This window comes from Pituophis catenifer, unplaced genomic scaffold, assembly GCF_029215685.1.
Source record: "Pituophis catenifer annectens isolate HBS135680 unplaced genomic scaffold, rPitCat1.0.hap2 SCAF_9, whole genome shotgun sequence".
Taxonomy (NCBI): domain Eukaryota; kingdom Metazoa; phylum Chordata; class Lepidosauria; order Squamata; family Colubridae; genus Pituophis; species Pituophis catenifer.
The window spans coordinates 17,856,602-17,875,208 of record NW_027256889.1 but is presented as its reverse complement, the minus strand read 5'-3'; the positions used below and the strand labels follow the sequence as shown (position 1 = coordinate 17,875,208).

General features: G+C 42.4%; 1 protein-coding gene across 1 annotated transcript in view; it reads right to left on the bottom strand.

The window, feature by feature from the left end:
• Positions 1-5,965: 5,965 nt before the first annotated feature.
• Positions 5,966-18,607, bottom strand: part of SLC30A2 (solute carrier family 30 member 2) — a 28,597-nt gene continuing 15,955 nt past the window's right edge. The window contains exons 5-8 of the mRNA XM_070950041.1: positions 15,325-15,484; positions 12,633-12,738; positions 9,225-9,359; positions 5,966-6,321 (exon numbers count right to left, since the gene is read on the bottom strand). Of these exons, the coding sequence (XP_070806142.1) occupies positions 6,176-6,321; positions 9,225-9,359; positions 12,633-12,738; positions 15,325-15,484 (547 nt within the window). The 3' untranslated portion in view covers positions 5,966-6,175. The remainder of the gene's footprint in view (positions 6,322-9,224; positions 9,360-12,632; positions 12,739-15,324; positions 15,485-18,607) is intronic.

The window sequence follows — 18,607 nt, the reverse complement described above, 5'->3', positions numbered from 1 at the left end:
GATGTGTGGGCTTCAACTTCTCAGAGTTAAGGGGGTTGAAGTCCAGACATCTTGAAGTGACCAAGGCTGAGAAATAATGCCACAAGATCTGCCTTTGCTAACATGTTGTCTCTGGTATATTAGGTCCTACCCTGGTTTAGACAACAAGTACAACCGTAAAGTGATTGTTTTGAATGTGTTTATTTCAATTTGGGTGCCACCAAGCTCCACCCAACTCTGGAATTTGGTTTTGCATGAACCCATTCACTGTGGTTTGTCAATTATGTTTAGAAGCTTGGTTTTGAAGGGAGACCGTTTACTTCATCAATGACTTAGCACGTTGCATGGAGTTGACTGGCGGTTCAGTTGGTGGGCTCATATATTGTCAAAAGCCAGAATCCACATTACAGCCCACATTGAAAGGGGCTGCACATTTGAAAAGAAGCCCAAACAAATCACGTTATCATGGCTTAGCACAAACTTTTTAAACAGGGGGGCAATTCGTGGTCCCTCAGACTGTTGGGGGTGGTGATGGACATGGCTAGGTGGTCATGTGACTGGGTGATCATGGCCAATTTAGTAGGCCATTAAACAATACACAGAAATTAAACTTTTAATTTGTTATGCTCCTGAGGGTGGAAATCAGGTTAGTGAAGGGATAGTGGCGTGTGTGTGTGAAGGACTTTTGTTTGTGTGTGTGTGTGTTTGTCTTTCTCCTCCTCCTCCCTCCCTCTCTCTCTCCCTCCCTTTCTCTCTTCGGAGGCCAGGGAAGCCAAAAATGGGCCCGTTTTCAGCCTCCTGAGGCCTCTACGCATCCCATTTTTGGCCTTCTCGGCCTCCAGAAGGCAGGTGGGGGCCAGCGGATAGGTTGCGTGATTTCGGCGGGACAGCCTTGTGGTCCCACGTGGGCCGGATTAATGGCTTCAGTGGGCCGTAGTTTGAGGACCCCTGGTTTAGCATGACCGTTCAAAGCTAGTCATTATGACTCTATAGATGTGCTGACTGGAGATAATAGCTCTTATAGTTTTGACCTCTGGAGATGACCAGAATGGGAGAAAGTCAACATAGGGGATTAAAACTTGAATTTGGAATTTGGCCTAAAAACAACCTAAAAAACAGCCTGAAAATGGCCAAAAATGGCCTGAAAAACAGCCTGAGAAACTACCAAAAACAGCCAAAAAACAGCCATGCGCACACCGGCCAGCTGGTTTTGGGGTTTCCGTCACTCCGGTGCGTGCACATGCATGCACATTACCGTTTGGGCCAGTGGTGGGTTTCAAATTTTTTTACTACTGGTTCTGTGGGCGTGGCTTGGTGGGAATGGCATGGCTTGGTGGGTGTGGCAGGGGAAGGATATTGCAAAATGTCCATTCCCACCCCACTCGGGGGCCAACCAGAGGTGGTATTTGCCGATTCTCCGAACTACTCAAAATTTCCACTACCAGTTCTCCAGAACCTGTCAGAACCTGCTGAAACCCATCTCTGGTTTGGACTCTCAGTGCTGAAAAGATTCGCCATCTCTGAAATAGGGTAACAGATAATACATAAAACCATTTAAATAAAGCACTTATTGATAGAACACATCCACATAAATACATTGATAAAAACAATATTGAATATAATCTAATACAGGTCTGAATTTACGGCCACTATGGAGCCCAAAAGTTATGTCTTTTGACTCTATGGCTTATGACTCTAAGCGAGTCAGTTAAGTGAGTTTTGCTCCATTTCTATCCTATTCGGGTTATCTAGTCTTGGCAACTTAGCTATTGAAATTTGATATTGTAAAATTTTAATGTCATCTATCACATATTTTTAGATTGCTATTTTTGTAACTGTTTTATCTTTTTCCCTTTTTCTTTTCTGTTTTGTTTGAAAAGGCCTTCGGGCTATTCAATAAACTATACTATACTGCTCCATTTTACGATCTTTCTTGCCACAGTTGTTGTGTGAATCACTGTAGTTGTTAAGTTAGCAACACGGTTGCTAAGTGAATCTGGCTTCTCCATTGACTTTGCTTGTCAAAAGGTCACAAAAGGGGGATCGCATCACCCAAGGACACTGCAACCGTCATAAATCTGAATCAGTTGCCAAGCATCCATATTTTGATCATGTGTCCATGGGGAGGCTGCAACGGTCATGCGAAAAACAGTCATGTCACTTTTTTTCAGCACTGTTGTAGCTTTGAAGGTCACTAAATGAACTGTTGTATGTCGAGGACATTATCACCCTCTCTAAACCATTTTTAATATGGCAGCCCTACCAGCCTTCCATGCAGATTGTTATTCTAAGGAATTCTTGAGATAAAGTAGGTAAAAGGCTTTTAATATTAGGTAAAGGTTCCCCTCGCACATATGTGCTAGTCATTCCCGACTCTAGGGGGCGGTGCTCATCTCTGTTTCAAAGCCGAAGACCCAGCGCTGTCCGAAGACGTCTCTGTGGTCATGTAGCCGGCATGACTCAACGCCAAAGGCGCACGGAACGGTGTTCCCTTCCCTTTATATTGTGCCAACAATGGTTGGATAATGCCAGAAGTTAATTCCCCCTAGTGGTTATAGCATCTCCATAGCTTCACTCGTCTGGGGTTGAAATGATAAGAAAATTTGTGCTTGTTACTGCTATTTTAGTAAAATGGTGGTTGGATGAGTCTAAGAAGCATGTGCAATTTGGGGAAAGATCAGTTAGAGGTGCTATGAAGAGCCCTGGCATTAAAGTCAACCTACAAAAGCCATTTTCTTACTGTAATCCTGTTGAGAAAGATGCACAAGGTTTAGTAAGCGGATCGTAAAATGGGAAAAAACTCTCTTACCGTATTTTTCGGAGTACAAGACGTACCTTTGTTTTTGGGGAGGAAAATAAGAAAAAGGCTAATTGGCGGGTAGATGGCCTCCTGGAATACCCCTAATTAGCTGTTCCCAGAGGTGAATTTTAGCAACAGATTTCTTGATTGTGAGCTCTGTGCCTTGCTTTTTTTTGCTTTTTTTTTCTGCCTCTGAAACTTCTGAAACTCTGGTTCAGAAAAAACTTTTTTTCCTGCCTCTGAAAGCCTCCGAAACAGCTTCAGAAAAAAAGCTCTGAAGCTCTGTTTGGAGGCTTTTTTTCTGAAGCTTCTTTTCTGATGCTTTTTTCAGCCTCTGAAACTTCCATTTGAGAAGCTGGGCGGGGCTACATTCGGAGTATAAGACGCAATCAGATTTTCACCCTCTTTTTTTGGGGAAAAAGGTGCGTCTTATACTCTGAAAAATACGGTAACTAATGTCTCACTTAGCAACAGAACTTTTGGGCTCAACTGTGATTGTAAGTCAAAGACTACCTGTACACAATTCAAGCATTACCCCTTTTTCAGAGTCCATGAGGCCATGGTTCCAGAGGCCATGTCATGGCCAACATTTTGACTTTTTTTACCCCTCCCCTGCTAGATAGTTTGAGTTTCCTTTCTCTCCCTCCGCTACTCCTTTTCAATAGGAAATGCAGAAAGGGATCATATTTTACTGCAATAGCTCCTTTCTGTTTTATCCACTAGTCCTAAAAGAAGAACTTCTGGCTTCAATTAAATTTTAATTTTTAAAATTTAAAATCCTCTGTATCAAAGAATGTGTCTGAGGCCAATCTCATTTTTGCTTTTTCATATGTCCACCAAGCACGACAAAATGTCCCTTCATGTTGTTCAGATTTCCAACATACATTTGAAGTGCCTTCTAGATAATTGATTCGGCATCATATACCAAGGTACATCATTTTATAAAAATTCTCTTTAAAGATCATAACACAGTGTAAATTTCAACCTTTCAACCACAAGTTTTTCCATCTGCATATTATAACCAAACTTCTCGGTCCACCTTATCATACATTTTTAACTTTCCTCTGTTTCAAATTTCAATATGTTTATACAAAGTTTTAGCAATTATATGTTCACTATCAGTGCACAATTGTATTTGACATTCTATCTTACTTTGCTCCATACCTTAAATTGTTTTATCCATTTTGAATTTTTCTGATAATTGTAAATGGAAAAACCATCAGGCGTGTCCAAACTAGCTGCTTTATTGTTCTCTGCCCATAATATAGGACAATAAAGCAGCTAGTTTGAATTCTACAAATGTGAGTCTGGGTCTGCCTAACAAAACCCACTGAATACTATATCCTTCTGCTATGGCTTTGCTTCTATGATATGCTTCTTGAGCTGAGATCCTTAAGACACAACCTCACTTTATATTGACACCATATTTTCAGTATGACATATCCAATACAAATGATTTTGAAAATCCACATTAATCTTTAACTTTATCATACTGTAAATATCTGTGGCATCCAAATCTTAAGACATGACCTTCTAACTCTAAAAGTCTCTTACCCTGTTTCTCCTGATAACAAGCCCAATCGAGCTTTTGAGCGCATGGCAATAAGGCCAAGTGCTTATTTCAAGGTTCAAAAAAATATAAGACAGGGTCTTATTTTCGGGGAAACATGGTACTTTTCGGCCATATTCATTCTTTCATCCAGACCAAACAAGAAGTGGAAAAATACAATTTCAAATCTGGTAAACCCAACCTTCTATTTTCATTTGCATTCTGTAACACTTTATTTCGTGATTTTTTTCCCCCCTTGCCAATTTAGATGTATCTTTTTGTAATCGTTTAAATGAAACATCAGTTATCAAAACAGATATTGTCTGAAACAAAAACATCGTTTGTGGCAAAACATTCATTTTTAACAAGAAATTTGCCCCAACAGTGTGAAATTTATTTTTCCCCATCTTAACCTATCTTCAATTGGCATTTTGTATCTTATTATTTTGAAATAACATACAATTCATATTTGTCACAGTAATTCCCAAGTATTTTACTTTTTTCTCCATCTTAAAACCAGTTTTCTTTTATTTTTTTCTTTGATTTTCTAATTTCAATATTTTTGTTAGCATCTTTCCCTTCTGATTATTAATCTTAAAACCTGCTAAAAATGTACCAGAGTCCTTTATTTTTCCCATTGTTTCTACTCCCTCTAGTGGATCTTTTAAAATTAACACCAAATCACCTGCAAATGTCCAGAGCTTTTATGTTTCTTTTTAAATCTTAACTCCTATAATTCTCTCGGGCTGTCTTATGTCTCTGTTCAGTACTTCAAGAGCTGAATTATTTCAATATATGATTATTAGGTGAGACTAATAAGCACAGAGGAAGAAATATTCAACACTCTTGACTATGGAGGAATTTTGGTGAAATTTGACAAAACTTGCTAAGATATATGAATTATCTTGTTTTATTAGACAAATGACACTATTTACATTTACTGGTGATTAGAAACCTCTTATGGATTTTTTGCGCAAAAATAAAAAAACAAACGTGATTTATGGCTTTGATGATTAGACAGATTATAGAATCTAGAGCATGATAAAGTATCTTTAGAGAGAGAGGTTGAAATATAATTATAGTAACTGCTATGAAGAGAATTGGAAACCACTTCTTTGTATCTTTTTCTTTTTTTTATTTTTCTTAACTTTGTTTGCTTTTCTTGAACATTTTGCTTTCTTTTCTTTCCTTTTTTCTTCTTTCCCTTACATTAGTTTTTTTTCTTTTTCAAAAGTTTCAATAAAAATCATATAAAAAATTAATGGCAATAGTTCCAGTGAGCATGAAATAGGCTTGTGCGGAACTTTCAGTTGGGAGGCAAAAAGAAGCATTCAGATGAGGGTACGATTCATCTGCAACTCCTTAAACCAAATGCATTTATCCTAAAATTGTGGGCACGAGTTCTGGTTCTAGAACATCCATGAGACCTCTACAAATCGTGAATATAAGGTTGTGCTTATTGGTCGAAATTAAAACTTGAGAGGTGCTTTAGGAAGTTTTGTCTAGTAAGCAGACATGGAATGATGCATAAAGCAGATACCATAACTACATAAATAAATAGAGAGGAAATTCCTGCCATTTTGTTATTATAAAACAGTAAGTAAGTAAGTAAGTAAGTAAGTAAGTAAGTAAGTAAGGAAGGAAGGAAGGAAGGAAGGAAGGAAGGAAGGAAAATAAGGGTTTTGGCTTCATTTCAAGCAAACTAAGAATTGCACTTTCAATTGGATGATTCCAGAAGGAGGATGTATCCACAAGGAGTCAGTAAGTCGGGTTACACTTAAGATACTTTGAGGTAGCAGCTTTAACATGGCTGAACATCCATCTCCAGCTTACTTGGCGACAGTGGATCAGTCTGAGGGGCTCTGGCATTTTTGGCAATCCTTCATGTCCTCTGAATAATTCTCTATCTGGATTGTTGTGGTGTGGAAATCAAAAGCTTTTTGCAGTTGGCAGCTGGCTTCCTTCAAGACAATCTGGGCATCAGCATCTTTATCTGGGACAGAAATGACAGAGCTAAAGGACGAGTATTGGAGATGGTGGGGAAATTGAAGTCCCCACCCCTTTTGAAAGCCAGCATTCAAGAATGGATAACATTGGTCTTAATTTAGTCTAGGCGTGCTTCAAAAATTATTTGGAAAAACTGCTTTAGGTCTTATGGAAACGCAAGCACAGCACTTCTCTAACAATTTTAGACAGGGGTGTCAAACTCAAGGCCGGGGGGGGGGTGGATCCATCCTGCAGGGTGCTTAGATCTGGCCCGCAGGGCTGCCCTGGAAACAGTGAAGTGCCTCTACCAGCAAAAACCGAGCTTGGGAGGGCTGCGTGCATCCCTTCCAAGCTCTGTTTTCACTGGCAGAGGGTTGTAGGAGGCCATCACAGCCGAAAACGGAGCTTGCGAGGGCCATGGGTGCACTCCCAAGCTCCGTTTTCGCTGGCAGAGGATTGCAGGATGCCGTCGCAGCCAAAACGGAACTCGGGAACCCATTTTCGCTGGTAGAGCACTCAGGCCACCACAGGCACCAACATGAGTGACGTTGAGTTGACCACACCCACCCTGGCCACGCCCATCCCGGCCCCCAAAGGTCAAACACAACTCTGATCCGGCCCTCAATGAAATCGAGTCTGACACCCCTGTTCTTAGAGAAAAGTTGCGGTGGCACAGTGGTTAGAATGCAGTACTGCAGGCTACGTCTGCTGCCTGCCGGCTGCCTGCAATTTGGCAGTTCAAATCTCACCAGGCTCAAGGTTGACTCGGCCTTCCTTCCTTCTGAAGTGGGTAAAATGAAGACCCAGATTGTTGGGGGCAATATGCTGGCTCTGTAAACTGCTTACAGAGGGCTGTAAAGCACTGTGAAGCGGTATGTAAGTCTAAATGCTATTGCTATCGCTATTCTTAACAGCCACACAACTTTGTTCAGGCATAATCTGAAACACATGTTGCTTTTACCAGCCTTGGGCAGAAGCTTAAAAAAGTCAGTGAGATTCAAAACACTTTTGAATAATGTCCAGAGTGCACAGCCCTAACTGATTCAGGCTGGTGGAACTTCCCACCGACAGTTTTCTTTAAGAAAAGCTTAACTTTGCTAACTTTAGAGAAACATTTATGGAGTTTTCTTGGCAAACTCTCACCATCATAAAGGCAGTCCCCAACTTACAACCATTCGCTTAGCGTCTGTTCAAAGATATAACAACATCGAAAAGGTGACTTACTGACAGTTCTAATGCTTACAACTGTTGCAGCATCATCCCCATGGTAATGTGATCAAAATTTGGAAAGTAAATGGTTTACTAGACATTATATAAGAAATATTCTAATTCGAAATTGGGATAAGATCAGTAGAAAATATTATATTAAAACACCATGCTGGATATCTCCTGTGGAAGCATTGACATATCCTAAACTTTACAACCCAACAAAGAATTTAACATACAAGGATTTATTGAATGTACAGAGTAAACTAAAATCCAAACAGGAATTGAACACATTAGGAATACAAATAGACCGGTGGACCTATTTGCAGATTCAATCCAAATTCAGAAAAGACAGAGATGGAAAAGGCATATATGTGGAGTTACAAAAATTAGATAAAATTTTGATGGGCCAAGAAAAAGGCATGATTTCAAAAAGTTATAAATTACTAATGGAATTAGAGATAGGTGATGAGATAATCAAAGACACAATGATTGCTTGGGGAAAAATTTTTGGGTATCCTATTCACTTAGATAAATGGCAAGGGATATGGTGGGAAAATATGAAATTAGTAGTCTCCACGACCTACAAGGAAAATATCTATAAGATGATATATAGGTGGCATCTCTCCCCTGATAGATTGGCTAAAATGTTTGTTGGACAATCGGCGATTTGTTGGAAATGTGGGCAAGAAAAAGGCACATATTATCATCAATGGTGGACATGCCAGGAAGCAAAAAATTTTGGGGGGGAAATTAAAAAATGGTTGAATGAGATTTTAGTAGAAAAAATTGAATGGTCACCAGAGACATGCTTGCTCGGCTCCAAACCGGATAAGATCAAGAAAGATTCATGGTATTTAGCCCTACACATTATTACAGCGGCGAGACTGATATACGCTCAATATTGGAAAAACCAGAATATCCCATCAGAGGAAGCAATCATAAAAAAGATTCTGGATTGTGCAGAAGCTGATAAATTAACCAAAAAATTAAAAGCTAAAGACCAAACACAAACATGTTTATCCTGGGAGAAATTATATATTTGGCTAGAGAAGAGAATATCATAACCAAAACTATATTAAGTGAGGTCGGTTAGACCTAATCGAAATTTCAAGAGGGATGAGTTGCTCTTTCTCCCCTGGAATGTAATATTATATTGAATACTCAGATATGAAGGTACCATTTGTACCTATCACTTGTGTGTTATTTGTAATGTTCTCTGTGTTGTATGTTATTTATATGGTGTACTGTTATTTTTTTGTTTGTTTTTAAAGAAAAATGTAAATAAAGACTATTTTTTTTTTAAAAAAAATGGAAATTTCTATTTATGACAGTTGCACCACCCTGGGGTCATATGATTGCCATTTGAAATCTTTTCAGGAGGCTTCCAAAAGCAAAGTCAAAGGGGGGGGAAGCCAAATTTGCATAATGACCATGTGATCCACTTAACAATTGCCATAATTTGCTTAAAAAAACCACAGCTAGAAAGGTCATAAAAGTGGACATGACTGAATAACTCAACAACTTGAAGAGATGTGGACTTCAGCATGCTGGCTGGAGGAATTTTGGGAGTGGAAGTCGGCACATTTTCAAGTTCCTAGAGCTGAGAAACACTGACCTATAGCTATTCTGGGTGCCTGGGTGTTTTATCCTTGTTCCAGAATGGTGCAAATTCTAAACTTGCCTCATTCTCGTGTAACTTACTGATTGCGATATGGACCGACAGCACCGGCTGTGACACTGTTAGAGCCCAGATGTGGAGGCTATGAATTGCTTTCACTCCATTTATGGAGAGCAGGATGGTCTTCACGTCATTGAACTCTACGCTTTTTGGAGTTCCTGCAAGACAATAAGAAGGAAATGGAAGAAATGAGCCAAAACATCCAGATGTAAAGGATTTTGCAAGTTCTACATCTCTCTCACACCTTGGGCTTCCTATCTTGGGTGACTCAGTGGTTTAAATGATGAAGCTTTCAGTATCTGTTTCAGCTGTGAATTTAGCTTATGTTCTTTTTTTGGAGACTCCCAAAGTTGCATCTTGCCATCTGAGTAGAAGCTGGGCAAGACCTTCTTCAGCTGAGTTTGTAATTTATATAAGGCAGTGTTGGCCAACCTTTTTGGCACAAAAACGGTGCCAAAACGGGAGCGCGCGTGCCAGAAATGTAAAATTTGTTACTACCAGTTCTGTGGGCGTGGCTTGTGGGGGGTAATGTGACTGGGTGGGCGTGGCCAACTATTTTTTAAAATAACTTTTTAAAGCCTTTTTTCTACAACCTCTTCGGCCAAAGAGGTTGTTTAAAAAAATGCTTCTAAAAGGCTCTTACGATTCCAACTGAGTTGCCTGATTGTCAGAGGCTTTTGTTTTCTTTTAAAAGCATTTTTTCAGCCGAAGAAAAAATGCTTTTAAAAGTATAAAAAAAAAGCCTTTGATGATCGCGTGGCTCAACTGGGCATGGGGGGGTGGGCAGGGTTTTTGCTACCGGTTCTCCGAACCATCCGCCATCATCGCTACCGGATCGGGTGATCCGGTCCGAATCAGGAGCATTTCACCCCTGGCGCATGAGCACAGGAGAGCACCAGAAACCAGAAGAGCAGCTCCCCGGAAAATGAGCACACTGGAAAGCTGAGCTTCTGGTTTCTGGTGCGTGCATGCGCGCTGACCACCTGGTCTTCCAGTTTTTGGCACACATGCGCATGCGAAGACCAGCTGGCTGGCACGCATATGTGTGCCGGAGGCCGGATGAGCAACGGACGACAGCTGGCGTGCCCTGAGAGATGGCTCTGCATGCCACTTCTGGCACGCGTGTCATAGGTTCGCCACCACGGATATAAGGCATTATTTTTCTTCAAACTGACTTTTCAGCAATAGAGAAGCTAAGGTAAAGTGTAACTTTATGTGCCATTTCATATGTTTATTATACAGGTAATCCTCAACTAACAACAGTTCATTTAGTGACCGTTCAAAATTACCACGGCACTGGAAACAGTGACTTATGACCATTTTCCACACTTACAATCATTGCAGCATCCCCGAGATCATGTGATCAAAATTCAGATGCTTGGCAACTGGTTCATATTTACGACGGTTGCTGTGTCCTTGGGGGGGTCACGTGATCCCCTTTTGCGACCTTCTAACAAGCAAAGTCAACGGGGAAGCCAGATTCACTTAAGAACCATGTTTCTAATTTAACAACTGCAATCATTCACTTCATTGTGGCAAAAGTCGTAAAATGGGGCAAAACTCACGTAACAAATGTTTCACTTAGCAGCAGAAATTTTAGGCTCAATTGCAGTCATAAGTTGAGGAGTAAAAGATAAAGGTTCTCCTCGCACATATGTGCTAGTCGTTCCCGACTCTAGGGGGCGGTGCTCATCTCTGTTTCAAAGCCGAAGAGCCAGCACTGTCCGAAGACGTCTCCGGGGTCATGTGGCTGGCATGACTGAACGCCAAAGGAGCACGGAATGCTGTTTCCTTCCCACCAAAAGTGGTTCCTATTTTCCTACTTGCATTTTTTTTTTACGTGCTTTTGAACTGCTATGTTGGCAGAAGTTGGGACAACTAATGGGAGCTCACCCCGCTACGCAGCACTAGGGATTTGAACCGCTGAATAGGGACCATCTTGGTGGGAAGGTAACATGCCCGGACCACCCCAACGATGCCCTTGAAGTGATGTCCCAGTGCCTGGAGGCCGTACGGATCTGGATGGGGAGAAACGGGCTCAGGCTCAACCCATCCAAGACCGAGTGGCTGTGGTTTCCGACGTCCCGATATAGTCAGCTGGCGCCATCGCTGGCTATTGGGGGCGAATCATTGGCCCCCACGGAAAGGGCTCGTAACTTGGGCGTCCTCCTGGACTCACGGCTGTCTTTAGAAGAGCACTTGACGGCCGTGACCGGGAGGATTTTTCATCAGGTTCGCCTGATTCGCCAGTTGCGTCCCTTTCTAGATCGGGACTCATTACGCACAGTCACTCATGCCCTCGTCACCTCTCGTCTGGACTATTGTAATGCTCTCTACATGGGGCTCACCTTGAGGTGCACCCGGAGGCTCCAACTGGCGCAGAGTGCGGCCGCGCGGGTGGTTATGGGAGCAACATGGAGCTCCCATGTAACACCTCTCCTGCGCGAGCTGCACTGGCTCCCGGTGGTCTTCCGGGTGCGCTTCAAGGTTCTGGTTACCACCTTTAAAGCGCTCCATGGCTTAGGACCTGGTTATTTACGGGACCGCCTACTACCATCAACAGCCTCCCACCGACCAGTACGCTCCCACAGAGAGGGGCTCCTCCAGGTGCCGTCGGCAAAACAATGTCGGCTGTCGGCCCCTAGGGGGAGAGCCTTCTCTGTGGGGGCACCAACGATCTGGAATGAGCTCCCCCCAGAGATACGGAGGATTCCGGATCTGCGCACCTTCCGCCGCGAGTTGAAGACGCTTTTATTTCATCAAGCTGGCCTCGCCTAAATCTTCTCCCTTTTAAGTGTAAATTTTAAATTTTTAATGTATTTTAAAATTATGGGTATTTTAAATTATGGGTATTAATTCAGCCAAATTTATTTAATTCATTTTATTCGATTTTAAATTTTGTATATCTATGTGTTTTATTTCATGGCTGTGCACCACCCTGAGTCCTTCGGGAGTAGGGCGGTATAGAAATTCAATAAAATAAAAATAAATGCCGGCCATATGACCATAGAATTGTCATCAGACATATGTGCGAGGGGAACCTTTACCTTTACCCTATGACGATCATTAAGTGTTGTACCTTATGACTCTTAATGAATGTATCTTTTCTTTTTATGTACACTGAGAGCATATGCACCAAAGACAAATTCCTTGTGTGTCCAATCACACTTGGCCAATAAACAAAGAATTGTCTTCTTGATGAGAAGCAAAATGTTTTCAAGGAAATAAAACAAGAAAGTCTTTTGGAAAAGCACTTTGGGGACCACCGTGACTTGGAGGGTGGAGAATCTCCATAGACATTTTCTCCTCTGGGCAGTGGTTTATGGCATACTTTTATTATTCCTACTCTATCGTCCAAGTCAACGTGGGCCTGCTGTCTTTAAAAACCAATTTAATGCACTCAATCCCATCTCCCAGCCCTAGGAAATGACCTTCCATCAGCACACGGATAACATCTCGGAGGATGTTCAATGTCGTTCCAAGGACCAGGATGGAAAACACAAAGGTACAGATAGGATCCACGTATTTATATTCTGGCTAGAAAAAGAAGAAAATAATCCATGAGTCCTCTCTTTGTTCAAGGGCTGAATCCCTTTCTAGGCTCTGCTTGGCACTTATTTCATCAGGGAGTCACAGCTGATGTCTACTGGCAGCATTCTTACCCTACAGTAGAAACCCCTATGGCCTTCCTAATGTTGGGCTGTGCCTCCAGTCAGCATGGCTGTAAAGCAGAGGTCTTCAAACTTGGCAGCTTTAAGACTTGTGAACTTCAACTCCCAGAATTCTATGCTGGCTGGAGAATTCTGGGAGTTGAAGTCCACAAGTCTTAAAGCTGCCAAGTTTGAAGACCTCTGCTGTAAAGAGTAGAAATCATAACCTCCTTAACGTCCTCTGGACAGCCAACGGCTTCCAATTCTTGCTTTAGAATTAAATCATTCCACTCTACCACAGAGAAGATGTCTGCATAGGAACAGTGGGGGTCAATGTCAGGCTTGCCCCAGCTTGATTCCTAGGAAAGGAAGACCCTCGACTCCCTTTGGTTGTAATGAATCTTTTACTGAGTATTAGTGGTTGCAAACAAAGCAGGCTAGAACTGAAGTTCACACGCAAAAGATTGCAAACTTTCCCCTTTCGTCCAGCTTCTCCCTTCACCGGCTCATCTTTGACCAGTGGCATGCTGTTTAAGTGTTTTGAGAATGTTATAGATGTTTGGTGCTATTTTTGCATTCCTTTCTCAGGCTCTGCCTCCTTGAGGACTGGAATAAGCTGGTTCTCAACCTCTGGTTTCTATCAAGCCTATCATCCCTCCTCCCTTTGGATCACCTTTACCCCTTACAGGCCAATTGCCTATTTCCTCTCCTCTCCCCCGCCCCCTACTTCCCAAGAGTGATGGCAGAATGCCACCGAGGCGCCAAGCTGAAGTTCTGACAGTCATTGCCTTCTTTTAAATCAGGGAGTAGACAACCTGCAACCTCCTACAAGTGACATTTCTGCAGTCATAACCACGCTGCCCAAATCCAATAACAAAATAGCTACAGGAAGTCCTCGACTTATGACCACAATTGAGCCCAACATTTTTGTTGTTAAGCAGGACAGTAGTTAAGCGGGTTTGCCCCGTTTTATCCCTCGCCACAGTTGTTAAGTAAATAATTACAGTTGTCTATGGAGATTGTCAATCATCCAGGTCATGGTTGCCTCAAAGATGCTTTTTTCAAAAGGCCACTGGATTTTGTCTTTTCCTGGAGGAAGATGCTTCGCTTCTCATCCGAGGAGCTTCATTCAGTCAGAACTGAAGAAGCTTCTTGGATGAGAAGCGAAACATCTTCCTTGAGGGAAAAAACATCTTTGAAAAAGCATCTTTGAGACAACCACTACAGATTTAAGTTAGTAACATGGTGAAGTGAATCTGGCGTCCCCATTGACTTTACTGGGTCACAAAAGGGGATCATGTCACCCAGGGGTGAAATCTAAAATTTGTTACTACTGGTTCTGTGGGCGTCGCTTGGTTGGTGGGGGGGTAATGTGACTGGGTGGGCGTGGCCAACTTTTTTTTTTTTTTTTTTACTTTTAAAAGCATTTTTTCTACAACCTCTTCGGCCGAAGAGGTTGCTGAAAAAAATGGTTTTAAAAGCCTCTGACGATCCCAGCTGAGCCGCACGATCATCAGAGGCTTTTTTTTTTTTTTTTTACTTTTAAAAGCATTTTTTCGGCCGTAGAGGTTGTAGAAAAAATGCTTTTAAAAGTAAAAAAAAACAGCCTCTGATGATCGTGCGGCTCAGCTCGGCATTGGGGGGGGGGGAATGCAGGGATTTTTGCTACTGGTTCTCCGAACCACCCGCCGCCATCGCTATCGGATCGGGCGATCTGGTCCGAACCGGGAGCATTTCACCCATGATATGACCCCAGGACATTCAGTTGCTGAGTGTCTGACGTCCATGGGAGATGCTGTAACAGTCATTAAGTGTGGGGAAAACTGTCATAAGTCATTTTTTTCAGGGCCATTGTAACTTTGAACAGTCACTAAACAAATGGTTATAAGTTGAGGACTACCTGTAATGTCTTACAGAGTGCTGGTCTCATCCCCTACTCCCTCAAATTAAGTGGTGGGAAGCAGTGGTGGATTTCAATTTTTTTTACTACCGGTTCTGTGGGCGTGGCTTGGTGGGTGTGGCAGGGGAAGGATACCGTAAAATCTCCATTCCCTCCCCAATCCAGGGGAAGGTTACTGCAAAATCCCCATTTCCTCCCGATCATCTGGGACGTGGGAGGCAGAGAATAGATGGGGGCGGAGTCAGTCAGAATTTTTACTACTGGTTCTCCGAACTACTCAAAATTTCCACTACTGGTTCTCCAGAAGTGGTCAGAACCTGCTGAAACCCACCTCTGATGGGAAGGAGCTCTGAAGTGGGAAGTCCCTGGCAGCCTCAAAACTCTTCAATCATCCAACAGAATGAATGAGTTTGACTTAACTGGTTTGATAAATATTTCCACTTCTTGCTTTAAATTTGTGGTCCACTAATCAAGATTACAATGAAAGATAGAACCTGGTGGTCCCATAAAATTATTGGGGACTATTCTATGATTGAGAGGAAAGAATAATAATCTTTCTGTTGGAGGTCTTACTTTGAAGTAGATGATGATGGCAGCCACCAAAACGCCAATGCTTTGCATAAGATCTCCAACGACGTGGATAAATGCAGCTCGCACACTAGTATTGTGGGTCCCCTCCTTGTGACTGTGATGGCTATGACCGTGTCCCGATTGGTGTAAGATAATGCCCATCCTATAGAAAGATATTAATAAAGAGCCAGTTGTAAACAAAACATTACAGTATTTTTCGGATTATAAAATGCACCTTTTTCCCCCCAAAAAAGAGGGCGAAAATCTGGGTGCGTCTTATACTCCGAATGTAGCCCCGCCCAGCCTCCCAAACGGAGATTTCAGAGGCTGAAAGAAGCCTCTGAAAGAAGCTTCAGAAAAAAAGCCACTAAACAGAGCTTCAGAAAAAAGCCTCTGAGGCTTTTATCTAAAATAATATGTCAAGCAACAAAAGAAGGTTAGAATGTAAAATTTACGCAAGCACAAAATTTAAGAGAAAATTTTTATAAAATGTTCTATAGATGGCATTTAGATCCTAAAAAGTTGGCTTATATGTATCCGAATTTACAATCTAAGTGTTGGAAATGTGATTGTGATGATGCCACTTATTATCATATATGGTGGACTTGTAAAAAAGTTAAAGCATTTTGGATTAAAATATGGTGGATTATCCAAAATACTCACATTACATTCTTGGCTAGGCTCAGGGCCCTTTTATCTGACTGTTGCCTTGGTAGCAGCTCTGCCTCCTATCTTCAAAGCCCTTCCCTCTGCCCTCAGCCAATCTTGGAACTTACTGTACCACCCTCTCTCTGTCCAACATACCGCACTGAGATAAAATGAAGGGATATTTCCTAGATATTTTATCTTGACCTTTCAAAGAAAGCAATGCCAATGAGTAAGTGGATTTTTTTAAAAAAATAATAAAACATGATAAAGGTCACACAGATTCCAAATTCCTCTTGCCAGTAAGGCATTCCTCATCTCTTTCTATCCATGACTTAAAGAGGACATTTCATCCTGAACCTGTTTCTGCCCACACTACATCCACTCTCCACAGGTAGCAGCCATTACGAGAAGAATCACAGGTCTGGAGATGACGACACTGGCTGCTCACACATAGCCTACTGTATTTTACAGAGTATAAGACGCACCTTTTTCCCCCCAAAAAAGAGAGTGAAAATCTGATTGCGTCTTATACTCCGAATGTAGCCCCACCCAGCTTCTCAAACGGAGGTTACAGAGGCTAAAAAAAGCATCAGAAACAAAGCTTCAGAAAAGAACCCCCAAACAGAGCTTCAGAGGCTTTTTTTTTCTGAAGCTCTGTTTTGGAGGCTTTCAGAGGCAGGAAGAAAAGTTTTTTCTGAAACGGAGTTTCAGAAGTTTCAGAGGCAGAAAAAAACACACAAAAAAAGCAAGGCACAGAGTTCACAACCAAGGAACCTGTTGCTAAAATTCACCTCTGGGAACAGCTGATTGGGGGTATTCTGGAGGCCGATCCACTTGCCAATCAGCTTTTTTTCTTATTTTCCTCCCCAAAAACTAAGATGCGTCTTATACTCCGGTGCGTCTTATACTGTGAAAAATATGGTACTTTGCAACAAAGACACAAGCCAAATGAAAGGCAGAGAAAACCCTCCTGAGGATAAGTTGTTCCAGATCAATGTGTATTAACCTCAGCAACTTAAGATGTCTGGAGTTTAACTAGGGAATTCTGGGACTTGAAGTCCACACATCAAAAAGTGCCAAAGTGACCCCATGAATTTGAAAGCTATCCATGATTGGGTTGGGATATAAATAGTCCTCGACTTATGACCACAATTGAGCCCAAAATGCCTGCTGCTAAGCGACATTTAATAAGCGATAAGGGGGACACGGTGGCTCAGTGGCTAAGACGTTGAGCTTGTCGATCGAAAGGTCAGCAGTTCAGCGGTTCGAATCTCTAGTGCCGCATAACGGGGTGAGCTCCTGTTACTTGTCCCAGCTTCTGCCAACCTAGCAGTTCGAAAGCATGTAAAAATACAAGTAGAAAAATAGGGACCACCCTTGGTGGGAAGGTAACAGCGTTCTGTGCGCCTTTGGCGTTGAGTCATGCTGGCCACATGACCACGGAGACGTCTTTGGACAGCGCTGTCTCTTCGGCTTTGAAACGGAGATGAGCACTGCCCCCTAGAGCTGGGAATGACTAGCACGTATGTGCGAGGGGAACTTTTATCTTTAAGCGACACAGTTGTTGAGTTTTGCCCCATTTTTACAGCCTTTGGTGCCACAGTTCTTAAGTGAATTACTGCAGTTAACATGGTTGTTAAGTGAATCTGGCTCCCTCATTCACTTTGCTGGTCAGAAGGTCGCCAAAGCTGATCACGTGACCCCGGGACCCCTTAACCGTCACAAATATGAACCACTTGCCAAGCATCTGAATTTTGATCACGGGACCGTGGGGATGATGCAACGGTCCTAAGAGTGAAAAATGATCATAAGTCACTTTTTTTCAGTGCCGTTGTAACTTTGAACGGTTACTAAACAAATAGTTTGAAGTCAAGGAGACTGCCTGTATTGGTTATTCTTGGCATAAACAGACGGGAAGTGCAATCTCACTAGGAATCAACTAGACACCTACGCACCAGATAAAGTTGCTCTCCAAGATGCTAATTGTGGCCTGTCTGAGACGAAGAAACAAAACCAGAAGGAGAATATAAGAGCGTATGCTTTGATCAAGCCTATCCCCTTATTTAGATGAAGAACTGCCAGATTGTTTGGTTTGGGGACTTAAAAAAGAGTGGGAGGATTTGCTATTTTTATTGTTGGCGTTCTTTTTTGTACCAGGCAGCAAGCAAGCAAGAAAAGACCAGATAACCAATTTGTTTAAAATGGTATAGGTCAGGGGTGTCAAACTCGATTTCACTGAGGGCCGCATCAGGGTTGTGTTTGACCTTGGGGGGGGGGGGGCAGGGGGCCCATGATCAAGGTTGGCCGTGGCCAGCTTGACGTCACTCATGTCAAAGAGTGCCTATGGTGGCTTGAGCTCTCTCCAGAGAAAATGTCCTGAAGCGAATCACCCAGTAAGAAAACAACTCTGATTTCCCCGTTGACTTTGCTGGCTGGGGAGGTGACAAATGGCGATCACAGGACCCGGGGACGCTGCAACCATCACACATACTAGCCAGTTGCTAAGTGCCTGGATTGTAATTATGTGACCGTGGGAATCCTGAGACCGCTGTACGTGCGAGGACTGGTTGCAAGTCACCTTTTTCATCACTGTTGCAACTTTGACTGGTTGCTATATGTTCTACCTATAAGGACTACC